Source organism: Sciurus carolinensis, chromosome 18, assembly GCF_902686445.1.
Source record: "Sciurus carolinensis chromosome 18, mSciCar1.2, whole genome shotgun sequence".
Lineage (NCBI taxonomy): Eukaryota > Metazoa > Chordata > Mammalia > Rodentia > Sciuridae > Sciurus > Sciurus carolinensis.
The window spans coordinates 12410293-12430611 of NC_062230.1; the positions used below are offsets into that span (position 1 = coordinate 12410293).

General features: G+C 49.2%; 2 protein-coding genes across 4 annotated transcripts in view; both read right to left on the reverse strand.

Moving 5' to 3' along the window:
• Positions 1-19086, reverse strand: part of Radil (Rap associating with DIL domain) — a 56287-nt gene extending 37201 nt beyond the window's left edge. For all 3 annotated transcript variants that reach the window (XM_047533775.1, XM_047533776.1, XM_047533774.1), the window contains exons 1-2: positions 18959-19086; positions 14141-14737 (exon numbers count right to left, since the gene is read on the reverse strand). In XM_047533775.1, the coding sequence (XP_047389731.1) occupies positions 14141-14675 (535 nt within the window). In that variant the 5' untranslated portion in view covers positions 14676-14737; positions 18959-19086. The remainder of the gene's footprint in view (positions 1-14140; positions 14738-18958) is intronic.
• Papolb (poly(A) polymerase beta) lies at positions 3009-5564 on the reverse strand. The gene has a single exon (XM_047533777.1). It carries the CDS (start codon positions 5480-5482, stop codon positions 3563-3565), a length of 1920 nt encoding a protein of 639 aa, XP_047389733.1. The 5' UTR covers positions 5483-5564; the 3' UTR covers positions 3009-3562.
• Positions 19087-20319: the final 1233 nt, after the last annotated feature.

Below are 20319 nucleotides of genomic sequence, written 5' to 3' on the forward strand. Positions count from 1 at the left end.
TGTTACTGATTCCTAGCTTATAATATTGAATTCACTGAACATATTTAGGAGTCATATTTAGATACTTTGAAATATGTTATTACTTTCTGACCTAGCACGAGGTTAAATTTTATACATGCCCAATACTTACTCTAGAATTACATGCATTTTCCAGTTTTGGGGTGGAGAGTAAATGCCCTGGAAATCACTGGTAGCAAACAAACCATGGTGGGGGCAGGAGATGGGTGACAGATTCAGCCCTGGCCATCTGCTAATGTATTGTCTGCATCTGCTTTCGTTCTACAAAGCAGAGTTAAGTGATTGTGACAGAGACCTTATGGCCTCACCAAACCAAAAATATTTACTATCTGGTCCTTTATAGAAAAAGATCACCACCTCCACACTAGATTGTGTTCAGAAACTGTTTCCCTTCTACTTTTTTGTCTGCTCATATTAATTAGAGCTGTTTTTAAATTTTCTGTGATGAAGACACATTTGGCAATAGCCATTAATCTCTGCTGTTATTTTGTTGAAGCCAACTTATCAGGTGCAAAGACGTTACAGATGGTCCCATTTTCCTGGTGCATTCTTTCTTTTATCATTAATGCAGTGGCCCTCTTGTCCCTAGTAATTGTTTTTGAAATGTTTGAATGTTATTACAGTACCGGCTTCTTTTCATTAGCTTATCTTTTTTTTCATGCCTTACATTTTGGATGTCTCTCATAAACAAAATAGCACACAGCTTGACTTACTTTCTCTACAGACTCTGAGAAGCTGTCTTTTATTCCAGAAGTTTTATACACTTATAATAGTGATGGATACATTTGGTTTAATTCCCACCAACTGAGATAATTATCTCCTTCTCTCCCTATTTTTCTGTTTTCCCTCCTTTCTGTTTTGCATTCTTCTTTGTGGTGAGAGGGGTACCAGGGATTGAGCCCAGGGGTGCTTAACCACAGAGCCACATCCCCAGTCCTTTTTATTTTTTTATTTTTATTATCACTTTTTGAGACAGGGTCTCACCAAGTTGCTTAGGGCCTCACTAAATTGCTCGGGTTGGCTTTGAACCTGTGATCCTCTTGCCCCACCCTCCCAAGCCACTGGGATACAGGTGAGCAACACCATGCCCAGCTTTTGCATTAATTTTTATTGTTTTAACTCCATTTTTAAATTATTATTGAAAGAGCTGAAACTTTAACACTTTCATTTCCCCAACATAATACCATGCATTTTAGGTTTAGTAAAGTTGAAAAATTCATCAGTGTCTCTACCCTCCTTCAGAACAATGTAAGAACATCTGAATTCTTATCATCAGATTTAAACATTATTATCCAGTATTTTAGTTTCACTTTGTTTGTTTGCCACTTATTTTTATTGTGTTCGTAATGGAGAAATACATTATCTGTTTTCAAAATAGTGCTTGAAAATACAAGGAGTACAGATACTACATAACAAAGCAAACTCCATTCATGAGACTCTACATATATCACATGAAAAAAATAGTCTGATAATTCAGGTAATAAAAACTAGAATTAAATAGTCCCAAGTTTCCAGCTTGGTAAAACAGGTATGGTTACATGAAACACTTAATAAACTAATTTTTTGCCAATGTGTAAATATGACAAGACTAAATTTGTGCCTGGAGATTTCAACCAAACACCATAGCTATTCAAAATACAGATACTGTGCACGTTTCACCTGATTTATTATTGTTGTGGAAGGGTAAGGTGACTGCACAGGGCAAAGACGAGAAACAGAAATATTGTATACCAGATATCAGAAAGTCTCAATTACTGCATAGCCTAAAAGGAGAAAGACTATCTTCCAACTTTGGAAAATTTATCTAGAAGGACAGGGAAAGAGTCTAAACAATTGTAGTTTAACATGAAAAAAGAAAAAGAATACACATGTGGGAGAAAGGAACATAGTTGGGGGAAGGGGAGAGAGAACCAGGCTACTTGGAAAATCTGTTAGGTCTGCTGTGCTTTCATACACGTACATCCGTTATCCCTTGCGGTTCCTGGACATGGGTGTTCTGCTGTTTTGTGCTCTATTATGAGGGATCCCTTTTTTTTCTTTTTAAAGAAAAGCATTTCTAATCTTTGATGAAATCAAAAGAGTAGAAAGCTAACTAGATATCAAATGTTTTCTAGGAATTATTTTCATATGACTCTACATGAAAAAATCCACGATGATTTTTGGTAAGTCATTAAAAAATAAAAATTGGTTGAAGATTCTTGGAGAAACTGCCTTTTTATCTATGGAAAAGACAAAGATTGGGAATTAGCTTTCCTATAAAGCATGTATTCTGTGGAATTCGTAAAACTTCTCAGACACAGAGATTGAAAAATGCAAGATCAGCAACATATTTCACTGGCATCATATTTAGTAAAGTATTACTAAAATATTAGCCATGGAATCAATTTGGTGTTTTGTGTCATGTGGCACAAGATTATTGAACTTGTGATCCTCTTGTGATCACATCATGGTTTAGAAAATACTAGTATTCCATGTTTTTCAATGAAACAATTACACACTTATCTTGTGCACACAACAGAGTAGAGGGTAGAGGCCACAAGCTTATTTTAGGACAAATGATTGAGGACAGGAGAAAATGGAGCTTTGCTAGTTCAAAGATTATACATTCTCTAAAATGATTCTACAGGTAATACTGATGTATCATTTCTTGGTCATGTCCCATCAAAACCAAAGACTTAGTAATTACCATTTTGATGTCAAATATATACCCTAGAGTTGACATTTCGCTTTAAAGGGCTGCAGTTATCTCACAGGGTCTGAGCTATGTGTACTTTTATGCTTTCTCTGAAGTATATTACACCACTGCACAACGGTATCCAATTTTAAGAAGTGAAAAAACTTCTTCAGGAAAAAAAAAGAAAACTAAAATTCACCAAGCTGAAAAACCCAAAATTAGTTATGGTTTCTAACTAAAAAAAAAAAAAAAAAGTACATAAAGTGCATCATTGATATAAGGAATTCTGATACTAGTTTGTATTGCAAATTTCCCTCAAAATGCATCAAACATAAAATCAGTCCAGATGTCATGGGTACAAATATAGCTGGGAGGTTTTTTCTTTTTCTATTCTTTTCTCATCTTTTTTTTTCTTTTAAGAGTAGTATTCTCTTTGAAATAGTTAATGTACTGGGACTAACACAAATAATCTGAGGCATTAGTAACGGTACTTCTAGCTTCACATACTAATCTGGACTTCAGATCAAGATTAGGTCAGTAAAGGAAGTTACCAAATGAACATTAATCTTTTAAGTCATATCTAGAGTCTGGTACCCTTGTTCTTCTTTAGCACTTGAAGACAACAGGTTGAGTTGGCAGATATTGTTTATGGGCCCTTGTGGTTGTCTTTATCCATTCAATCCATTTTACTGGATTCTTGATAACAGGAATAGGATCTGGAGAGAGAACAGGGATACTGGGTACATCTGAGCCAGATGTTTCCTGAGAGGCCAACAGAGAAGTTACTGTCTGCTTAGTTTCTAAAGGAGCTGTACTTATCTGGTTGTTGCCCTTCTGTCTGGTTTTGTCTTTATGAGGTGAGAATGCCCTCTACATTCCTACTATAGGATTAGGTATATTTGTTGCTGCATTTCCTGAAGGTCTAGGTGGATGATTTACCAGATGTGTTGAAGAAACAACTCTGGTGACTGTGGGCTTTGGTGGTGGAGAAATGGTAGGCTGTGAGGGAGCTGGAGGAATGTTTTCACTCAATGCAACCCCTGAGCTTTCACTGGGATTCATGTGTTGCAAGGGAACTTCAGGAGCCTGTATGTTGGTCACAGATGCTGCCATTATAGCCAGGCCAGGACTGCTTCTTTCCTGAGGGTTGCCAGTCAATGGGCCAGTCTTTGTGGCACCCATAGGTAAAGGCACAGACATGCTGTTTTCATCATCTACAGTCAAGTGGAGGCTGCTGTCATTCACAGCTGTCAATCTTATACCTTCTGCCGAAGGTGTTTTCTTTTTCTGAAGAATGTGATTAGGAAGTAGTTGATGAAGTTCCTTTCTTCTTAAATGCATTGCAGCAATTTTCATATCCATCTCAAACATCTTACTATTTATTGCTTGCCTATAAACTGTATCTGTGAAAGACTGAATATCATAGGTGAGATCAATACTGAGAGTTTCTGAATTTTCTGGCTTTTTTAACACTAACCCAATCACCCACATTGTACGAAATTCTTCCTTGTCAGGATTTTCTTTGGGTGCTGGAAATGACTGGGGGTTCACATGTGCCAGTGTAATAAATTCGTTCTTCTCCAAGCTCCCAACTAGAATTCGGATCTTTGATTCCACCAAGCCCACCCATTCTAGATGTTGTTTTTCTGTTGGTGCGCTTGCCAGAAGTACAATATAATGTTTGTACTTTTGAAAGAAGCTTGGAGCTTCAAAAAGTTTGGACCACTCTGCCTTATTCAGCAAAATTTCATGTGTGATAGCAAGCCCTTGCTTAAACTCCTCAATCATGACCATCCTGGTTGAAACTGAAACATTGTAAGTGGAGTTCTGCTGTGGGTATGCTGGTGTGATTATAGGCATAAGATGGTACCTATCACTGGGATTTACTCTTGGGTCCCACACAGGTAAATTAAGGTTTCGTTCTTCAGGCTCTTTTAGTAACACTGGATTTGGCCATTCCCATTCAGAAAACACCAAAAAAAACTTCCGGACAAGAGTTGACGCTATTGCATTTGGATAAAGCTGGCAGGTTCTTGCTACTAGCATAGCCCAGGAAACACCTCCAAGGAAACCTAATATATTGGAATAGATATTGTGGCATTTGGCCCATAATTTGATGGCTCTCAGAGTTAGCCTGAAGTTGTCAATGTTTGGTACTAGATGTAAAATTTCATCAGTTACCCGGCAGCCATTTAGGCTTCTTATGCATCTAATATCTAAATTTTTAAGCAGGCTGTCATCTCTTAGGTCCAAATCTTCTGGAATAGTCTGCAATGCTAATCTTGCAAACAAAATATCTATCTCTATCCCATCAAAACAGAGTTTGATCACTGGCACAAATGCCTCCTCAACAGCCCTTAAGTCTTTTACTTCTTCCTGTAGTTTCAATTTATCGTAGAATGAGGTGAAAAAGTCGCTTCGGTCGACGTGCCTCGGCGCGACGCACAGCGCGTCGATGTCAGCTCCCTTCGTGTGCACGCCCAGGCGGTACGAGCCGAACGTGAAGATTTTACCCCCGACACTTTCCGTCACGGCTTGCGGAAGACTCTTGCTTTCACTGATCTCGCGTATCCACTCCTTCACCAAGTTGTTCAACTTTTCCAAAATTAGAATCCTGCGCCGCAGCTCCTCTTCCTCCTCGAACACCCCGAAGGGCTTCAGGGTCTCCACCAGCTTATGCGTGAGCTCGTGGTCCGTGTCCCTGGGGGCGGCCAGGCTGATCGCCGAGGAGATGCCGCAGGGTTGCGGCGGCGCCAGCGGCGCTCCCGGGCCCGCCGCGGGAAACGGCATCGCGCCTAGCGCCGGCGCCGCCCAGGCACCTGGCCCGCCACCGCGCCCTGGGCGGCCGCCGCCCGGCTCATGATCCGCTAGGCGGGAGGGGCGGGCTCACTGCCCCGCCGCCGCTCGGCTCCGCCGCCTCAAGCGCTCCCCCGCCTTCCCCCTGGGGCCAACATGGCGCCGGGCCCTCGGCGGCGGCGTTCCAGGCGGGCCGCGCACGCGCGCGCCTGCGCACCGGCCGCCACGGCCTCGCGAGAGGCGGAGGTCTCGGTCTCGACCGCGGCGCGGGCGGCCCTGGTGCGGTGCGCAGAAGCACGCGGGGGCCCCCGCTCTTCTCCCTCCTGCAACTTCCCCGACCTTCGCCCAAGCGGCGCCCCCAGAAGGCCTTTCGCGGGTCCGAACTGCGGCGGCCGTCTCGCCCCCGCCGCAGCCGCGCTGCATCCCGCCTCCCGACGTCGCCGGCACCTCGGCCCGGACGCCGCCGTACTCGGCCGCAGTCCCAAATAATTCTGCCTCCCCACTGTGCAGCCCGGCGGCCGAGGGCTGACTCGGACATACTCTTCCGTTTCATGACGCCTGGTTCTCAGGCTGTTCCCCCCATCCTTCTCTTGGTTCTTTTCCTTAAAACACGACGCATCTCACCCTGTTCTCCCAGTGTGCCCCTCTCCGCAGACGCATTGTCTTGCTCTTTTTCTAATCATCTCTGCTTTTTGGAGTGACACTGATCGTGTTCTTGTACGAGTTCTCTGTATCATTTATTTCTTTAAATATACTAATCATACTTATTTAGCACTATATAACCAATGATTCCTAATCCTAATGCTCTTGAGAATCTAGTTCAATCTGTAGTTTGTTTTCCACTGGCCCAGTGTAGCATTGCCTGTCATTTGGATGGTGACCTCATTTCTGGTGAGGTTTGGGATGCCTGTGTGGAGGATGTGTCCTTCCAAAGAGTATCTGCTTTGTTTCCACCCGATGCCCTTGTATGCTATCACATCACGTACACTGTCATTTAGTTTCTTATCCAGGGATTATCCAGACCACGGTAGTTCAAGTTTGAACCCCAAATACATGTGGGAAAGTGGTTTTCAATTCTATGGAAGAGTTACATTTGCCCTACCAGAGCCCAGGTTAAGAATGATAATTTGTCGTTTTTTTTTTTTAACCAGGAACTAGATCATTCCAAATCCATCTTTTCACTCAGCACCCTTCAATTTTTCCACCTCTCTCAGGGGTAGAGGGGGTGTCAGTTCTAACTGTCAACCTTTACGACCTCGAGGGCCTTATGTCTTTTCTTAGGCAGCCATTAAGCTTGAAGTTTCTTGGTTGCCGAGACTGAGAGATGCCTCCAGGGCAATTATAATTTCAGAAACAGCAAAGAGTCTGTTTTCAGTTCCCTCTTTTTTTTCACCCCTACACATTCCTTTGTTTTCTTGGGTACTCACCTATTTATGCATTTAAAACACATTCATTACTTCACTCTAATTATTCATCATGATAGTTTTAAATATCACAATTTTTTTCTTCCAGCATATCACCTTTTTTAAAATTTTATATAGTGTCTTTCAGTTTCTGTTCGATATTTGTATCAGTTTGATATTTATGTCAGCTTATATTTGATATAGTCAAATCTACCTAATTTTTATTATGGCTCGCACTTTTTAAATCTTATTTTTGAAATTTTTTGGCTGTATAATTTTACCTTTGACATCTGGGTTTTTAATGTATTTAGAATAGGATATAATTTTTATTTTTCTCCTTATTGCTGAAAACAATTATCCCAACACCATTTATAAAATCCTTTCCCCAGGATTTATTATCATTTATATCGCAACACATTCCCATGGTTTTTTGTTTTTGTTTTTTTTTCTATATATATTCTGTTCCTTTGGTCTACTTGTCTGTTCCCTCCCCTAAAACTACATAATTTCAGTTACCATGGCTTTCTAATCTGTCTCAATGCCAAAAAGATCAGTCCTTCCTGCTCTTGCTTGTTTTGCAAGGTGTTTATGACTCTATTCTTTCACAAAGATGTAAACTCTGACCAAGGACAGCAGAGCAAAGAAGATGGACTTGGGCTTAGTTTACCACTTCCACTCTATATACATCTGAAACCTCTAGAAATATTTCTGCCACTTTAACTTTCAAACAACAAAAAAGATATTTGATTAACATTTTCCATGTTAGTATAGTATCTGAAACCATGAGAGACACTATATGATTTAAACATATCCTGGACAAACAACCAACATTATAGGTCATGGTTGGGAACCAGCAGATATTAATATGGTTTAAATGTTAGTAATAACAGAGTTACAATATTAGTACTTCTTGGAAATGCTTCAAATGTTGACAGGACAAAATGGAGTCTCTATTTCCATTTAACCAAATTCAAAATTTTGCTCTTACATTTGCCAGTTTCAAGATGACTTTGAAGAGGCTGATTCATCTTATTAAAATTTGGTGCAATACAAAAAAGGTAAGAAGAACAGGTCATTTTGTTGCACTTGCTAGATAAATGTTGACTAGTGAAGTTTAAAAATATACTTACAGAATTTTAAAATCAATTTCAGTAAAACAGAAAAGAGGATTTAGAAAATATGAATTAAGAGTCATTTAGTTTATAAAATCACTAGATATTCATGACAGTCATGAATGTGTACCCACATTTTGAGTATCCCCATTTAGAGCCAAGTGCTAAGGAAAATCAAGAACTTTGAACTTGGGACCACAAAATTTGAGGGTTGAAGAATAACTGTATTCTTCTCTCCCTCCCCCACGCCCCCATGTCCTCTGCCTGATAACTTAAGAAGCATTCCTCCCAGGCCTGTGCTCAAACACCCAGGGAGGGCCTGGATCCCCCTCCCGCAAGGCAGCCCATTCATTCAGATTCACTCTTCCTATGCTGGCTAAAATTCTTCCCTGGGTGAAAGCTGTCAGACCAAAATGAAGTCACTTAAATAAATAATAGAGCTGTGGCATTATGAAGGCGGGGATCTCATGCACACACGTCTGATAGGAAGAAATATCACAGGAGACTGCCAGAACCACAGCCTTGCACAAAGGCCACCGTCACCGCCACCAAAAATACTTCGGCAAGGACGTCTGCCCAGCAACTGCCCGACAACAGCCTTGGACTGTGCCATCCTCGTTACTGATCCTTATAGCCAAGGGTAATCATTTCTGAACATGTTCTGTAAACTCTAAAAGCTCATTTTTTCTTAAAAAACCCTTTTCTTTCTTTGCCTCCTTGCAGGTAATTTAAGATAGCACATGTATTCCCATCATGTTCTTTTCTGATTAAATTCATTATCAAGAATTTCTGTCTTATTTAGCTGGCAACTGTGATGTCACCTTGGCCACTCCTTTGCCAATTTGTCTTATTTTGTGTCTCTTAAACATCTTACACCAGTGATGACATTCCTGCGCTCAGTGTCAACACTAAGCCTCTCCAACAGTGGCTCCTTACAGAATGTGGCTGGATATCTCTGCTGTCCCTAGGCTCTGGGGGTAGGAGGTTCTGCCCACAGGCCCCAGTGGGGTCCACCCAGCTCCCAGGGACCTTCCAAGACAGTGCTTCCATGATGAAATAAGGATATGGATGTTTTCAACAGTGAGAGGGGTGGAAGGACAACGCTGACTGTGGACAACCAATCAGCTCCAATTTTCTCTAAACTGGAAATGCCCCAAGCTGTCTTTCCAAGTTGGTTGCCTTTCTGATTTTAGACTGGTGGGAAAGGTGCTGGATGTTTTGTTTTCAGCCAAACCACATAAAGTAAATGTTTCCAACAAAGATCCTAACATCAAGAAGCTGCTGCAAAAGACGGCTCACCAGAGAGGCAGCTGCCCCCACATGAAAAGAGGCAGAACAATGAGATCGCCTCCCACATCTGAAGATAAGAGTTGTGGGGCTGGGGCTCAGTGGTAGGGCACATGCCTAGCATGTGTGAGGCATGGGTTCGATTCTCAGCACTGCATATAAATAAATGGGTAAAATAAAGGTCCATCAACATCTAAAAAACTATTTAAAAACAAATAAGTAAAAGTCAGATTCAAAGCAGAAGGGAAAAAACTTTTAAAAGAAAATGACCACCGGGATGCCGGAGGGCTCTCCAGGACGTAACTCATGGGACACAGATGACATCGCATGCAAAATACTGGCTGTCTCCAGGGGAGTGGAATTCACTGTCCATGAATGACCAGATGGCATAACAAAACAACTGAGCGAGTACTCAGTGACAACACAGATCTGTCACCTCTGCCACTACCTACCACCTCCAACTCAGAGGAGCATGTTCCTCCCTGGCCGTGTGTGCGCTCCAGGGCAGCAGTACGTCCACACAATATCCTTCCCCTCCCTGTCCCTGCCAAGAACACTGGTCCCATTCTGGGGTCTTGTACATGTAGAAGCTTGTACATGACCCACAGAGGAGCTTTCTCTCTAAGCACTAACCCTCCCCCAGGCTGAGCCCGTGACTCCTGCATACCAGAAACCACAGGACATTTGATGGCAGTTTTTTGCTGTCGTGGTCCGTCCCTGGCCTCTGCTTAGCCTACAGAGGTAAACTCAAATCCCAGTGGCCCTATGCTTGCCTTCCTTTGACAAAGACACAGAAGAGGCCCTTCACCCAGCAAAACTAACGCCCAGCCTCTGAAGGCCACACAGGAAGGTGCCAGGCAGCAGTTCCACACATCCCCTCAGAGCTGGGCTTCAGGGACCCCGAGCCCTCAGAGAGCTGCCTGGGAGAGATGGGCGAGGCCACTGAGGTAGCCTGATGGCTGCAGGCAGGCACATGGCCATCAGCCCCAATGGCGAGGACTAGGGGACGTAGCCCTTGGGAGCTGAGTCCAAGCCTAGAGTCCAATGCAGTGGCTCCCAATGGAGGGCAGGTCTGTCCCCCAGGGACATGTGACAATGTCCAGAGACATGTGGCTTTACACCTGGGGAGCAGGCAGGAGGCAGGGGCAGCACGCAACTGCTCCCAGGTGAGGCAAAATGCTGAAGAGGCTGAGAGAAGTGGCGTGGAAGGCCCCTCTCTGTCAGGAAGGAGGCCAGGAGGGGCATGAAGGCCTCCCAGCGTTTCCTGCTGAGCTCACACTCGCGACCCTCCTCCCTGCCCTCCCCAAGCCCTGAGAGAAACCACAGGGCCCTGCCACAGGCATCTACGACTGTCCTCGGTGACAGGGCCCAGGGCCCTCTCCATATGGCATGGCCATAAACCCCAGCCGGCCCAGCACACCCCCTCCCACCACCTCCCTCACAAAGAAAGACTATTTGGATAATCTGGAAGTTGGGAAAACTGAGTTGTGGAAAGGCAGCGTCTATGGAAAACAAATCCAAACATGCCTAAGAGCACTACCATGGGCGCACAGCAGTGGCCCCGCATTTCGGGAGAACCGGCTGTGTTCCAGCCTCAGTGTCCTCCGGAGGGTCCCAGCAGACTCCCTGGACGCCTGGTCTGCAGGGGAATCCCAGCCGACAGGCTGGAGCCAGGCCTGCGGTGCACCAGAGGCGTTGCCCGCACCCACTCCCGCTGCGCCTCGGCTCCCAAGGCCCGCAGAAGATGTGCGCGCTGGCCCTGCCACACCCTGCGAGCTCACGCCAACGGCCAGCTCCTGAGAGCCAGGGCACCGAGCAACAGCAACGAAACTGGGGCTGTCATTCAATACCTGAAGCCCTGGATGGCGGCCCTCAATCACACACACACGTGCACGGGCACACACTTTCTCCAGATGTGGTCCTAGGATTCTCTCACGGGGGAGGAGGCACAGCCTCATTTTTGGTCCTTTGAGAAAAGAACGAGGGGGAGGCCCTGCCTGGCCCCCAGAGGTAGCTGCCACCCTTCCTTCCATCCTGCTCAAAACGACAGCACCCAGCTCCATTGTATTAATTTCCCTGCAGCAAATGCCACCACAGAGCGACCACCAACACGTGGGCCTGCACTGGGGCCACCCCAGGAGCCCATCAGCACCCCAGGAGGCTCAGGACAGACAGCTTCCTGGGAGAACTGATGCCCTTTTCAGGGACGTGTAAGGCAGGGGACATGGCAGCATGGTCAAGAATGTGAGGAGAAGTGTCGCCTGCCAGGGAAACAAAAAAACTGCGCCTTTCTTCTAGCTTTTTTGTATGTGTGGTGCATGGGGATTGAACCCAGGGCCTCGTGCTTGACAGGCAAGCACTCTGCCAACTGAGCTATCTCCCCAACCCAGAGCTGTGCCTTTCTTGACGCTTCAGTTTAATGCTGACAATCACCACGTTGCTACAAAGAACAACCCCTTGGCTTTCTGCAGCCTCCTCACAGTGACTTGGGGTCTCTGTCTCTCAGCAGTTCCCACAGAGGCGGCAGAGAGGGAGCTGGGCAGCAAGGCCGTCTGGAGGGGCCGCTATCCTGACTTCCCAGACCACCGTGTGGGCGTACGCCTGCACCAACAGGGGCACCCAGAGAGACTCCAGCCGAGGCTTCTGGGCCCGGGTCAAGCTCTACGCCTGCTACTCGCTGTTGGCGCAGGACGGAGCATTTGCAGGCCATCCTCAGCTCCCAGCTGCCTGGAGCTGCCCTTCCATTCCCGCTCTCCAGGGCCGCACGCCAGGCTCCACGAACACGCGGGAATGACAGGAAGCTCGTGGGCCTGCCCATGACGGCGGACTACCTCACAGCCCAGCCCTCGCCACTGGTGAGGTCAACAGCATGGCCGGGAGGCACCAGAGGAGAAGGGCAGCCAGGAAGGATGTCTCTGGGGCCCCGGGCCTGCCTGGGCAGGTAACATGACTCACTGTAGCCCGACAAGTGGGTCAGCTGGACTGGCCAGCTCAATGGACTCTTTATTGGAAAGGCATTAAAAACTGCCAAGTGCAAGCTTCCTCCTGCCCTGACTGGTGTGGAGGAGCAGCACTAAAGGGCAGTGAACTCAGAACAAACTCCTGCGTCCTGCAACATGAACGTGGCCCCACTGTCCTACAACAGCCAGAGACCAGCATGAGCACAGCAAGTGACCTCGGGATGGCAGCACGGGGTACAGGTCACAGGCAGAGGCCTGGCCCCCAAACTGCACAGCCCTGAGATGGCCCCATGGCGCCTGCTCTCGGGCATCCGCTTGGCAGAGGAGGAGAAGCTGAGAGAAGAATAACCAAAATACTGCCTCTTACTCAAGGGTCCTTCGTGCAAAACGCCCACCCCCTCCCCTTCGCAACCTCACAGGAGGGCCTTTAGGATGGGGACACAAGTCCTCTAGGTGGCTACAAGGCAGGGTCAGGGTGAAAACCAAGCCTCAGTAAGCAGCAGCCTCTGGGGAGGCAGGGGTCCCGTGCAGGCAACAGGGAGTTTATCTGATGAGGCTTAAGCAGAGCTGGACTGCTGTTCACTACCACAGGCCAGCAACCCGACTGTGCCAATGACAGAAGACTCCTCCCATTCAGAAGAACACTCACTGCCATCCCCTCCCATCTGGGGTGCGCCACTGCTTTTGTGCCCCCAGAAGGAGTTGCTGGCCATTTTAGTAGGATGACACTACACAGCCATGACTTGTAAGCTCCATGGCCAGCATGGTGGCACTGATCCCTTCGCGTCTGTTATCCCCATTCTCCAGGCCAGGCAACGCCAGAGCGGAAATTCACCTGAGGACGAGAGGGCCACTGTTACCTACAGCCAGCCATGGCACCCAGAGCCGGGACCTGTTCAGGCCCAAGGGACCCTGGCCTGTGAGGCCAACCGCTCCATCACCACGCCCGTCCTACACACAGAGCCCAGTGCAAGTCCAGCTCATGCTGGAAGCAGGGATGGGAACTGAACGGCAGGACGCCAGACGCACACGAGACCTCAGCAAGGACGAGAGGCGCTGTTAGTCGCAGGAAGCATTATGCAACTTCTCCTGGGCAACCTGATCAGTCTTTCTTGAGTAAAATAATCATTTTTTTTTATAGGAAACTAAGAAAAAATTAAATATGATCTAAAATACATTTTAAAAATCTTTGATATTTGAAAAAATTGTTTTTATGAGGCATGTCTATTAAAATAATCAACTTCTTTTCATGAACTGAATAATCGCCAGACACGAAGCTGTGGGCCACGGGCTGCCAAGGTCTCAAGCCAAGGTAGGCAAAACCACCCTGTTTCCAGTGCTTCCCACACAGGACAATAACCAGCCACCTCTAGGCTGGGCTTTCCCCAAGAACAGCCCGCAGCTACACCAGGTGCCCACCAACCCACTGCACACCTAAATGCAGCCAGCTCACAGCTGGACATCGTGTGACCTGGCAGTGCCATGTGGCTTGGTGACGGCTGTCTTCATTGCCCCTCCATCTGATCCCTAAGTCACACCACATCTGAGGGTCCCTGTAACACAACTGTAACCTGGTAGTTTACGAGGCACACACAGTTCCCTTGGGCTAACAGGCTAACAAGACCTGATTAAGCTGAAGGATGGATTTGGCCTAAACTACTGTAAGAAGACATCAGGAGCCACTGACACGTGCCACCAAGCCACCCACAGGCAGACAGACTCAGTGCACCACGGCAAGGGTCTCCAAGGCTCATGGCAGGTCCCCTCCAGAACGAGCACACCTTCATACCTGCTCCTCTGCACACGCCTGACCTCGGCCCCTTGTTGGCCTTTCCTAGCCACCACTCTGTGCTCAGACCTGGAAACTTCCACCCCTCCTCACTTCCTCACCTGCCGTGATGGTGTCCACGTCCTTGGCTGCTAGCTCTTCCACGTCCGACCTCTTTCTCAGCTCAAACCTCCGGGATAAACCTTCTCGGGGTTTCCATAACTCCTGGATCAACAAGGGCTTCTCATTATCTCCGAAGACCCGGAAGCACTGGGCCTGCCACCGCTGTCCGGAAGCCCCAGCCTGGCCTACCACGTCGCACAGCACGTACTGGCTGGCACACGCAGGGTCCAGGGCATAGCGCTCCAGGGCCTCCTTCACTAGCTCCTGGGCACTGGAGGTGCCAGTGGCCAGGACACTCTTGTAGTGTGTGCCAGTGCAGACACTGTCCCCAAACACCTTCAGGACACCAGGGGCCGAGAGCTGGGTGGAAAGCTCTGCGGGGTCATCACTGGCACCCAGACTGCAGAAACTGGAGTCCAGGTCCCTGTACTTGTAGCTCAGTGTCCGGGACAGCACACTGGACAGCAGCTGGCTCTGTCGCTTCAGCTTGCTCTTGGCGGGTGGAGACATGATGAAGTGAGTCCCATAAAACATGGTGGGCACATCTGCATGGGCAGGACCAAGTCTTCAGCCAAAAGGTGGGGAGAGGCTGGGGTCTGGGAGAACAAAGCAAATCAGGTCAGCACCAACAGTCATGGGTGTCAGGAGCAGGGGAGACAGGAGTTCCAACCACATGGACAGAAGAGTCACTCAGGGGGCTGGGGACATAGCTCAGTTGGTAGAGTGCTTGCCTTGCATGCACAAGGCCCTGGGTGCAATCCCCAGCACCGCAAAAAATAACATAAAAAAAGAAGAGTCAGTGTCCCAGCCCTGTGGACACACTCCCACAGGCCAGACCCCACCAGAGCACCTGCGCTGAGGAAGGACCAGAGACTGCAGGGCCACATGGACAAAGCAGGTTTGATGGGCTGAAAGTACACTTCAGGGAAGGCCACTACTAAGAAGCAGGATGAGGTCACGAAAGGAAGACATGCTCTGCCTCAGGGCTGACTTCCAGGAAGCGCTGGGCACGACGCACAAGGAACAGCACTGACAGCTGAGCGAGGGACAGGTTTGCCGGGCCGCCCTGAGGGTCTGAGGGTCAGTCGGCTCCCTGCCCCTGGGGAGAGACCACCATGAGGATCAAGGAAAAGGGCTAAACAACTTGGAGACCACGCTTCCCTCTTTGTAAACTCTAAAAATCTTCTACACCAGTCTATAGTGTAGAAACTCGGTCATGAAGACAAGTGGAGCTGGGGAAACGGGGAGGGCTGCAGCCATGTTAACAGAGTAATAAGCAGACACTTGAAACACAGGCTTCCAGAAAGTGCTGCTGCCCCACAACCCGGCAGAAGAGGCTGGTCCCACTCGAAGGGACAATTCCCAGGACACGGCTTAGAATGTCCACACAGCCACAATGGACACAAGGGCTCTTCCAGAACCGGTGGAAGCATGCTTGGAATGTGTGCATTCCACCCACCACGTCCAGCCGGCACAGGCCTCTCCAGGCCAGAGACTCGCAGCCTCACTATGAGTGGGAACCAGCCTTGGGAAGCTTTGTGCCCTAGAGTCCTAATTCTAATGTCCTTAGTGTCCCACAGGCTTAGAGGTGGAGATTATTAGTCACCTTCACAAATCTCAGGGGGCAGGAGAGCAGACAGAAGGGACAGGGCTCCCGAAGCATTGCTACAAGACAAGGGGACACTGAAAAGTCGTGCACACAGTTCCTGGTGACTGTACCCCACTTCTGTGCTTGTGTTCTCACAGAAACAAAAGCAGACAGCCCATAAGCCAGGAGTAGAGCCTGTTTGCTGGAAGGTTTTGGAAGAGTGGCCCAGGACCCAGTAAAAGCAGCATGGGCCACTGCCACTGTGACTCCAGCCAGCGACCTCCTGTGCAGTCAATTTACATTCCCAGCTCAACTCATTGGCAGTTCTGTGGGCACTGGACAGGGCTTTGGAAAGGGAAAGTGGCTGCACAGGCAGAAGGACCCAGGAGCCCCTCCAAAGGAAAGGAGCCACACCAAGCCTTAGGGCACCTAGCGATGACGCTCCAGGCCTCCGACACCGACTCTGCGACCAGTTTCCTCAGCCTGCGATGCACCTAGGTGCAGTCTGCTCCCTGAGCCTCTCACTGCCACAGGGCTTCACGCACGAAGCTGAAAAGCAGGCCACTGCCATGCGGGTGTGCAGAGCCAGTGGCTTGCCTGCTGCCATGCATCCTGAGGGACACCTCAGCTCTTCCAAATGGCTTCACACAGAACACCAATGTGTGCCCTGTAAGGTGGGGGACCCCTCCCCTACTCCTACAACCTGCTGCTTATGATTTACCACTGCAAAGTCTTTTGAAGTGGTGGTGTTCCAGAAACTTGAATTTGCAGTTGGGAGGCTGGGAGATGCCAGTAATAGTCCTAAGCAGGAACACAGGAGGTTCTCTTGGGCCTTGGTGGGTCAAGATATGGAGAAGTCAAGAAGTCAAAGTCTTTGTTTCTCCTCCCCTGAGGCACATGCCACAAGTCTCCTTGTCAAATCCTAAGAAGCCCAGAGCCGGCAGTGGATTCCCTTCATGGAACCATCACTTACTTTACAGTAGAAGCATTTTCCGAGAGTACTCACATCACAAACATGTGGCTCTGAATTTGCACAACACGCCAGGAGACTCAAATCAATGCCAGAAAAGTGCTTGAATCAGAGATCAGAGTCCCTGCAAACAGCCACTCAAATCAGCCCTTACTAACCATCCCTGAGGGGTGCACAACCCTGCCTGAGAAATTTCCCACAGGACTCTTAAGATGCCCTTGCTCCAAATCCTCAAGGCTGGAACATGTTCTCAGAGGACCTGACTCTCCAAAGATGCCTGGCCTAACTGGTCACCTCCCTGGAGTACAGCACACATCTCTGCCAGAGGTGAAGCCCAACCCAAAGTGGGTAACAGCGCGGTCTCTGCCACCAGGCACCCTATGGCTCAAAAAGCTTCTGCTTCTGCAGATGGTGTCCAAATGCAATTTTGAGCATCACACCAAAAGCTGTGGAAGTCACCTCTAGGCGGGAAAAAAGTCATGATTCAAACTCAAGAAGTATTTAAAAGGCCCAAGATACAATGAAGAAGTGAACTGGCACTTTGCACCCAGAGGTGGATGCAGGCTTGGTAAATTCTGATGCTTGCATAAAAAAATGGGAAATTACAAACACATAACTGCTAGGCCCCCTTCCAGGGCCTCACAAGCAAGGGGCCCTGGAGCTTGAACTTCAGGAGTGCCCCTCCCTCCTTTCCAGCAGCCTCTTGAGCCAGATTCTAAGGCAGTTAGGAAAATCATGAAAAAGAAGAGAGATGTGTACGCTGGGAGAATGTGACTCATCTCTTACCAAGAACTTCTTCTTAACCCCAAGAAGTCCCTGTTAACCCAGAACCTTATCTAGCTGGGGGTTTTCAGAAAGTTTTCTTCTTCTTATGGTGATTCTCCCTGTGGCCACTGCAGAAGGTGCAGATGTGCACACATCCCTGGGCCACTTGCACGCTCCCTGCTTTCCTTTCTAATCACAAAATGAAGAGTACAGCCTGTTTGTCTAAAGGGACAAATTTGGCTTTTAAAAAGGCCAGGAGGAGTGCAGGAAAATCCTACGGAGTGGAGTACGCCCTGCGTAACCAGATCTGTTTTTCTGGAAGTGTGACCTGCCTTTTCCTTTTCTGCTCAATTCTCGCCTCTGTCACACAAACACTACGGAAAGCCCAGGGCGCAGAGCGACAGGGTGCAGGACGGTGCAGGACGCTTGCTTTGGCAGCTCTCAGAGAATGTTTGTCTCTTGTTCTCAAGGAAGAGTCCCATTTCTGATGAAAACCCAACCCAAGTCACAGCGGCAGGAGCAGAGACAGAGGTCAGTGCAGGGCTGACATGGGTGGAGGGATGTCTCTCAGTTCCAACAGGACAATGTGGAACCCATTATCATTCCACCAGGAGGGAAAACAGCAAACTTTGCAAACTGAGCTTTATTCCCCCTTCTTCGAATACTATCTTTACAGCTTGGAGACAGAGGCTTTTGAATGCCAACATAATTCAATCAGGTTTCATTCTGCCTGCTAGGCTCCTGAGAAGGGACTGACTTCCCCAGTGGGATTAAAGACTGGCTCCTCTTTGGAATGCACAAGAGGTGGCCCGTGTTAACCGAGACACCGGTAATCAAATTCTTTTTGGCAATTCAGATTAACCAAGCCCTTGACAGGCGACAGGGGCTGGGCAGGCAGGTCTGCATCCTCCAAGGCCCCACCCACCGGTTCCCCAGGGAAATAAACCAGGTCCCCAGAGGCCTGAAGCTCCCGCTCAGCATCTGTCTCCAGGGATGCAGTATTTGTTGGGGGACTGGAAGTGGGACAGAAATAGCTGGGAACAATGCCTGTCTCCGCACACAGGCGGGGAACGCACTGACGGCGTGGGTAGGGAGGGCGGGAGGGTGCGGGACCCCGCGCAGCGCTCTCCCGCGGCGCCCCGCGCCAGACTCCAGTCAGACTCCCGCTCCGCCAGGGAAACTGATGATGGGAGTCCCATGGAGCTGGGGACTGGACGCGGGACCCACCCTGGCAGCCCGGGGGCCAGGTCACTTGCACACTCGGGCCTTCGGGGACCGCGCTGGGCCGGTCTCCATGGCAACCCAGCAAGCCTGCCTCCCCCCGTACCCGGATTCGCGGCGGATAAGACGCCCCGCGCAGCCCCGCGGTCCAGAGCGCGCGACCCGCCACCCCCGGCCCGAGACCCCCGCGCTCCTGGGTCCCCGTAACCTCCGACCAACACCGCCTGGGCCACTCCGGTCACCTCCGATCCTCCTCGCGCGCCCCGTACTCACCCCCAACGCTGCCCTTCGCTGCCGCCGCCGCCGCGTCCGCGCGCGGCTCCCACACCCGCAGTTAGCGGGAGCCGGTGCCGAGGACCTGCACGCGCCGCGGCGCCTCCTGCTGGCCGCGCAACGGACGGGGCGGGGCCTATGAGGGCGTGGCCTTGGGGAGGGTGGGGCGAGAGAGGCGGGCTGTGAACTGGGACTTCGGCGCCCAATAGGCCAAGAGGAAGCTTCTAGGGGCGGAGCCATCCGTCGAGGAAAGCTAGGCTGTGTGCTGGCGCCTCCTGCCGGCCACTCAGTGGAAGGGGACGGGAGGGGACTCGGGGGCGGGGCCTCCGGGAGGGTGGGCCCCTGCCGGGGGCGGGGCCTGTGTAAGCCGGGCGCCACCTTGGGCTCTGTGCTCCCAAGTGGTTGGCTGGTGTTTCTACTCTAGCCTTCTGTGTGTGGACGGGTGTGCATGGGTACGCAACTGTGCCCCTCGATCTATGAAGGCAAAAGGGCGGCGCGTTTCCTCACCCGCCACCCAGCAGCTGGAGCCTTAGATCAGATCATGGCATATGGACTTAAAGGAGGCAAAACCGGGCCGGGTTAGCTCTGGGGCTCTGACCCAACTGCCTTCGCTAGTTACTTGTTTTGACTTTTATTTGTTTGTTTGTTTTGAAAGCTCATGACCTTAGCCCCCTGCCTAGGTTTTACCTTTGAGCAATGCTTCTCACAGACAGGTTCTTGCTGCTGCTGCTGGTCCAGACCTAAGGGAGTTTCTTGGTGTGGGATGAAAATGCAGAATTCCCACCCTGGGGGTGCACCTTTTTGTCCACAGTGATTGAGTTATCATGGTTCACAGTAATGACCTCAGACTGGCGATGGGAGACTAGGACTGGCGACAGACACTTAGGGACCGTGTACCATATGCCAGCCCTTTTACTAAGGGCTTTACCTAGATTATCTCACTCGACACTCGCATCAACTCTTGTGAAGCAGATAACTTCCTTATCTCCTTCAGATAAGGAAGGTTCGGAGAATCAGACTAGACTGCCAGAGGTTGAGCCAAGACTTGGCGTTTCTGTCTGATGAAATAATACTCCACAAATCTTTGCAGGACCCACCACCACCCCCAATACACGACAGTCTCCTCACCCACCCTGGGCTGGAACCAAATGGCATGCTGGGTTATTTCCATTCAAGTCCACATGAACAATCTGGAAGAGACAATTATCAGAGCTGGAAAGATAGCCTGGGTTTAGGCCTGGGTTTTCCTCCAAAGGTATTCCTCACCACCACCCAGGGAGGCTTCCCCTCTCCCCACACCCCTTTTCCACAGTGGTTGGAAAGTTACAGCCCCTGGGGCCAGATCTGAACCGCTATTTTTA